The sequence below is a fragment of the Penaeus monodon genome, chromosome 36 (assembly GCF_015228065.2).
Source record: "Penaeus monodon isolate SGIC_2016 chromosome 36, NSTDA_Pmon_1, whole genome shotgun sequence".
In the NCBI taxonomy this organism is placed as follows: Eukaryota; Metazoa; Arthropoda; class Malacostraca; order Decapoda; family Penaeidae; genus Penaeus; species Penaeus monodon.
In genome coordinates, this window is record NC_051421.1 from 29,395,513 (window position 1) to 29,403,012 (window position 7,500).

Consider the following 7,500-nt stretch of genomic DNA (forward strand, 5'->3'; position numbering starts at 1 on the left):
CACAACACGCTTCCCCTCAAGTACTTACCAACACACAGACATACACATATAAACAAGCTCATCCCCCGCACTCACAAACATGCAAACACACACACACACACACACACACACACACACACACACACACACACACACACACACACACACACACACACACACACACACACACACACACACACACACACACACACACACACACACCCCCCCCCCCCCTATCCCCATCCCACCTTACACACACCGCCACGAAGGTGTTTGGAGGTGGGTAGGGTGGGGGGGGGGGTGACGGGGGAGGGAAAAGGCGAAGGGAAGGGGGGAGGGGGGGAAAGGGAAAAAGCAAAGTCACGAAGGATTAGGCCGACTAAAGAAGGACGAAAATAATGGCCGCTAAAAGCAGAGGGAGAAAATAAAGGGAGAAAGAGAGAGAGGAGAGAGAGAGAGAGAGAGAGAGAGAGAGAGAGAGAGAGAAGAGAGAGAGAGAGAGAGAGAGAGAGAGAGAGAGAGAGAGAGAGAGAGAGAGAGAGAGAGAGAGAGAGAGAGAGAGAGAGAGAGAGAGAGAGAGAGAGAGAGAGAGAGAGAGAGAGAGAGAGAGAGAGAGAGAGAAGCAGATAGACACACAGAGATGGAAAGAGAAAATAAGAGAGAATGGAAAATCTAAAAAGAAAAGAAAATATATAAGTGACAGTGAGAGGATAAAAAAGAGGAGGAAAGATGTGAAGGAAGAAAACAAAGAAAAGATAAAACACGAAAAAAAAAGAAATCTTAGGCTAGTAAATTGCGTTTAAATAAGCAAAGAACGAGAATTGGAAACATATAACTGATATAACTAATTCTCAAAGGAAAATAGATTTAGATCACTTCAAATGGCTTTACTCGTAGGGCAAAGGAGGGAGGGGGGGGCCTGGGAGGAGTGTGTTAAAAGGATCTCCCTCTTCTTTTAACTCTTCCTCCTATTCTTCTTCTTTTTTCTCTTTCTTCTTCTCCCTCCCCTTCCTCCTCTTATATTTCTTCTGCTTCTTTTTTTCTCTCTTCTTCTTCCTCTTCTTCTTCTTCCTATATTTCTTCAGCCTCTTTTTCTACGCCTCTCCCTCCATCCTCATTTTTGTCTTCTCTCTCTCTTTATTTTAATTCTGCTTCTTTTCTCTCCCCCCACACTTTTTATTCTTACTATTATCATTATTATCGTTATTATCATTACCATTATTACTACTATTACTCATTACTATCACTGCTGTTACTTTCATTTATCCTTCATCTTCTCTCTCCTCCTTCTCCTCCTCCTCCTCCTCCTCCTCTTCGTCTTCTTCATCTCCATTTTCCTTCAGCGCATTTCTCTCATAAATACTTTTATTATGTCTAAGACTTCCTGTTTCCATTAAGGCAAGATACTCTTTAAAGGCAGTACTTTGTCTTTTGATTTTTCGTGCCTTCACCCAGCGAGAAAAAAATCAAAACCACTTTAATAGTAAAAAAAATAAAAATAAAAATCTTTGAATATATAGTTTTTAATGTGAGGAAAAAAGGCAGAATAGAAGGTTGGAATTCCATGTAATAGCCTTGTTGGGATTATATATATATATATATATATATATATATATATATATATATAATATATATATATATATATTATATATATATAATATATATATATATATATATATATATATATATATATATATATATATATATATATATATCTTTCTTTCAACGGTAGGTTCATGTCTGAGCCGCCGCGGTCACAGCATGATACTTAATTGTAGTTTTCATGTTGTGATGCTCTTGGAGTGAGTACGTGGTAGGGTCCCCAGTTCCTTTCCACGGAGAGTGCCGTGGTACCTTTTAGGTAATCATTCTCTCTATTTATCCGGGCTTGGGACCAGCACTTGACTTGGGCTGGCTTGGCCACCCAGTGGCTAGGTAGGCAATCAAGGTGAAGTTCCTTGCCCAAGGGAACAACGCGGTGGTCGGTGACTCGAACCCTCGAATTCAGATTGCCGTCGTGACAGTCTTGAGTCCGACGCTCTAACCATTCGGCCACCGCGGCCTTGACGATCATGGGCTTCCATGATTTTTCTTAGCAATTTAGAGCGGTGGTTTGCCATTGCCTTCCGCCCGGTGTTTTTTTTTTTTTTTATCGAGTCACCATCTCTATTTACCCGGCACTGACTTGAGCTGGCTTGGGCCACCCGGGGCTGGGCAGGAAATGGGTGAAGTTCCTTGCCCAAGGGAAACAAGCGCGGCCGGTGACTCGAACCCCGAACTCAGTTCCCGTCGTGACAGTCTTGAGTCCGACGCTCTAACCATTCGGCCACCGCGGCCCATATTATATATATATATATATATATATATTATAATATATATTTAAATATATATATATAATATATTGCATATATTATATATTATATTATTAATATATTTATATATATATTATATATTTCATATATATATATATATAATATATTATAAATAATTATATTTTTAATATTTTTTAATACAAATATATTATATATATAATATTTTATATTTATATATTATAATAATATATACATATATATATATATATATACACACACGCACACGTCTATCTACTGTATATATTTCTCTACTGTTTGTATCTCATTCTCTATCTATCTATCATCTATCTATATTTATCTATCTGCCTTCCTACCTATCTATCTATTTGTCTTTCTATCTATTTCTCGTCTATCTCCTTTCTCTCTCTCTAAAAGATAAACACCGGCACTCTCCGTGGAAAGGAACTGGGGACCCTCCACTAAAACACGTATCTCCCAACATGAAATTTACAATTAAAGTATCATGCTGTGACCACGGCCGCTCAAACATGAGCCTATACCGTTAAAAAAAAAAATAGAGAGATTATTTTCAAAAATGCATATATGCATATGTATCTATATGAACGCTCGCACCTATCTTTTTTTCAAAACTTTTCGTTGATGATCAACAAAAAAAACCATTCTTTGGAAAAGATCCTCTTTTTTTTGAAACTCAACCATCCCTCGCCTTTATCTCTTTAATGACGGTATAAATTATGTCAATTCTTAGACACAATGATAATGAGGCGGGTCTTCTCCTCGTGGACAAAGAGGGGAAAAAAATCTCGTTTGCCATTGCTCGTCAAAGTGTCAACAAAGTGTCAACAAAGATGAAAGCCGATCTTTTTTTCATTGAAGAAATCTGAGCGTGAGAGGATTAAATGTTTATTTTTTGGGGGTATATATTTTGTCGTTTTTTGCGTGCTTTTTATGTAAGGGAAGTACCAACTTAATATAATTATTTTAAAATTTTAAAATTTTATATATAATATATATATAATTTTAAAATATATATATATATTATATTATATATATATATATAAACACACAACACACACACCACCCCACCCCAAAACCACACACACACACCAACACACACCACACATATATATATATATAGCTTTTTGTATTATTTTCATCAAAAGACATTCATATATCCAACTTTACTAATTAAATGATATCATCATTGTGCCTTCGTTAACCAGCTGAAGTTTCATATTGCTTAACGAACCGCAGTGTTTTCTTGTTTCCAAGATTAACCGCCTTCACAGTGTATCATTTTTCGACTTAGATATTGTTTTTATAAAACAGTTAGAAAAGTATTAAATTTTTTTTAGAACTTCAGTAATATAAAGTGTTACTGAATGATGTTTTTTGCTGTTAGAAATGCCATGAGATGTATATCTATTGCTTTTTTTTTCTTCGGTGTTAAGACTGTCAAGGACGTCCTTGAAAATAAGGATAGCAAGAAATTATATTATTAACACATGAGAATAATCTTGTGTGAATGAAAATGAGATACCAAGAATTTCAGAAACCTTCCTCATTTACATGAAAATTGGATCATGTTTCCGGTGAAATGGTCTTCGCGCAAACACTGATCGTTAGCCGTAACGAAGATTTTTTTTTACACTTGTATGACTCCTTTCCAGGAACGTCGTCTGCGGAGGAATAGGGCAGCTGACTGCACTCGTTCTTTCTGTGTTTCTTCCTAAATTTCTGTCTATATCTATCTATCTATCTCACTATGTTTATATAAATATATATATATATAATTTTATTAAAATTAATATATATATATAATTGTAGTATGTATTATATAATATGCATCCTACACACACGTCACCCACACACACACACAACAAAAAACCCACACCCACACATACAAAAACCACACACCCCCCACCCCACACACACACACACAAAACCCCCACACATCGCCCACACATATACACATCACCCCTTACACACACACACAACATACACACACACACACACACACACACACACTCACACAGACAAACACACAGACTCACACACACACACACACACACACACACACACACACACACACACACACACACACACACACACACACACACACACATATATATATATATATATATATATATATATATATATATATATATATATATACACTTAGATAATGGTTGACTGTGCTACCAAGATACCATGTGAGGAAAATTCTGGAGAAGGAGCGCCTATGGCAGTTCGTTGTTGACGTCAACTTTGTTGTGGCAACTCATGTGCCAGCAATTGTCCTTGCCTCGGATTACATCAGCGATGAAACGTCCGCACAACACAGTCGGCGTAGAGCGATTGTGGGGGAGATAATGAGTCCTCAGTAATGAGTCCTCAAGTATATACATACATATATCCATGCATTCATACAAACATACATAATAATATATATATATATATATATATATATATATATATATATATATATATATATATATATATATTATATACATATATATATGTATATATATATATATATATATATATATATATATATATTTCTTCTTTTAACGGTAGGTTCATGTCTGAGCCGCCGTGGTCACAGCATGATAGTTTTTTTTTTTTTCATGTTGTGATGCTCTTGGAGTGAGTACGTGGTAGGGTCCCCAGTTCCTTTCCACGGAGAGTGCCGTTGTTACCTTTTTAGGTAATCATTCTCTCTATTTATCCGGCTTGGGACCAGCACTGAACTTGGGCTGGCTTGCCGACAACTGGCTAGGTAGTGCAATTGAGGTGAAGTTCCTTGCCCAAGGAACAATCGTCCGGCCTGTACTCGAACCCTCGAACTCAGATTGCCGTCGTGACAGTCTTGAGTCCGATGTTTCTAACCGTTCGGCCACCGCGGCCCATTATATATATATATCCATATATATTATGATGATATATATTATATATATTATATATTATATTATATTATATATATCTATACTATAATATATTATATATCAATATATATAGTATATGCATATATATAATTATATATATATGTATATAATATATATATATATACTATATATATATCGTATATATCTTATATATTAACTACCACACACACACTACACAACAACAACACACACACACACACACACACACACACACACACACACACATCTGTTTATCCAGCCGCCACCCCGTTCCCCGGCCCAACCGAAGCACCGCCTCCTCCCCACAGGCTATGCGTGGACCCGCGGTAGCAGCAGTAGCGGTGGTGGCGGCGGTGGCGGCCCTCTTGAGCGCACAGGTAGCGGGAGCGGCAGCGGCAAGGCGTGGCGGCAGCGGCGGCGGCGTGGGCGGTAACGCCGGCGACCTGCAGGTGACCGACGCGGCGATGGCGGGGCTGCTGGGGTCGCAGGAGGTGCAGTACCCCTACAGACCCGACACGTTCAAGTCTCCCGTCGAGCTGCGTCAGTATCTCAACGCCCTCGACGCCTACTACGCCATCGCCGGCAGACCCAGGTGAGGGGGCCCGCGGCCTTACTTGGTTATTGAATTGCATTGGCATTAGCATTGTCATCTTTATTAGTATCATTATTTTTATCAATATTATCATCATCGTTTTCATTATTATGATTATTTTTATCCTTATTATCATTATATCATTATCATTGCTCTCATCATTATTATCATCATTATTATTATCATAACAATAATGATGGTTATCATTTTCATCATCGTTAGTAGTAACATCATCATCATTACTATTATCATTGTTATGATTATTATCATCATTATCATTATTATCATTATTAGTACTATTATTGTTATAATTTCTATCATTGCTAGTAGAAGTAATTGCAGTGTTTTTCCTGTTGTTTTTGTTATTTTCCTATTTATCACCAATCTATCGTAATCACCAGTCAATCATAATCACCAGTCTATCATAATAACCAATCTATCATAATCACCAGTCTATCATAATCATCAATCATAATCACCCTCATTATATTTTCATCACAGTCATTCACTTATCATCACTCACTATCACCATTCAATCATTCTCCCATTTTATACCTTTCCCTATTGCCATTATCGACCTCTTATAAACATAAGTCAGCATTATAAAGCCTCACTTTGTCCCTAATACTACTACCATAGTTTGAAGGTTTTAGGGGCATCACTATTAGAAGTCTCTGCTGTTATCATAATAATCTCCGCATCATTATCATCATACCCCCCCCCCTAGCCAGTTTTCTGCAGTATCGTTATCATAAACCTGCTATTTTCACTAAAATTGCCATCGATACCAGTTCGTTATATTCCTGCTATCACCGTCGTAATCACCGTATTGCAGTCCTCTTATTGTCATTATAATTCCCGTTTTATGGCAATGTTATCATTGTAATCCCGTTTTTTTGTCAACATTATCATCATTATCATTCTCTTTTTATAACTCTATTAATACCACTCTATTATAATTTTGTTATCATCATCAAAATTCCCTTTTGACACCCAAATCACTGCTATTACATTACGTCCTCATAACCCCGTTTTGATACCCATATCACATGTCCCCTATCCTCCTCCTCATAACCCCCTTTTGACACCCATATCATTGCGATTATGACCCCCTATGCCCCATTGTCGCTATCATATCCCCCCTTCCCCCCAATCAACACCAACGTCACCGTCCTTCTCCCCCACCAGGTTCGGCAAGCGGGGTATGCGCGGAGCCTCCCAGTCGCGACAAATGTACTCCTCTGACCTCTACGATTACTGAGATCGATGACGTTACTTCGCTACACATTCACTCCCCATCGCCCTCCCCCACATCTCCCCACGAGATGAATATCTTCCCCACCCCTTTCTTTAGCTCTATGGACCGCCCCTACCCACCCCACCTCTCTCCTTCCCTCTCTCGATCCCCCAACAGCTGGGTATCTAGTTATAGCTATAAGGAATTCGTCGAGAGAGTGTTAAACATGGGGAAACTTGTAGATTTTTGACGCGCGTGGAAGGCGTAAAGATACATATATATATATTTATAGAGATACATACATATATGTGTATATGTATGCATAGACGTACATATGTAGATATATACATACATGTATACACTACCTTACCTTCATTCTGACTGTTTAATGATATATGTGATGAAGAAAAGTGAAGAAAAGGTCTTGTACCCCCC

At 37.9% G+C, this 7,500-nt stretch overlaps 1 protein-coding gene across 1 annotated transcript in view; it reads left to right on the forward strand.

Annotated features, from left to right (window-relative positions):
• Window positions 1–7,500, forward strand: part of LOC119595442 — a 29,640-nt gene that overhangs the window by 21,631 nt on the left and 509 nt on the right. The window contains exons 2-3 of the mRNA XM_037944562.1: window positions 5,545–5,828; window positions 7,017–7,500. The exon at window positions 7,017–7,500 is cut by the window's right edge and continues 509 nt beyond it. Of these exons, the coding sequence (XP_037800490.1) occupies window positions 5,548–5,828; window positions 7,017–7,089 (354 nt within the window). The 5' untranslated portion in view covers window positions 5,545–5,547 and the 3' untranslated portion in view covers window positions 7,090–7,500. The remainder of the gene's footprint in view (window positions 1–5,544; window positions 5,829–7,016) is intronic.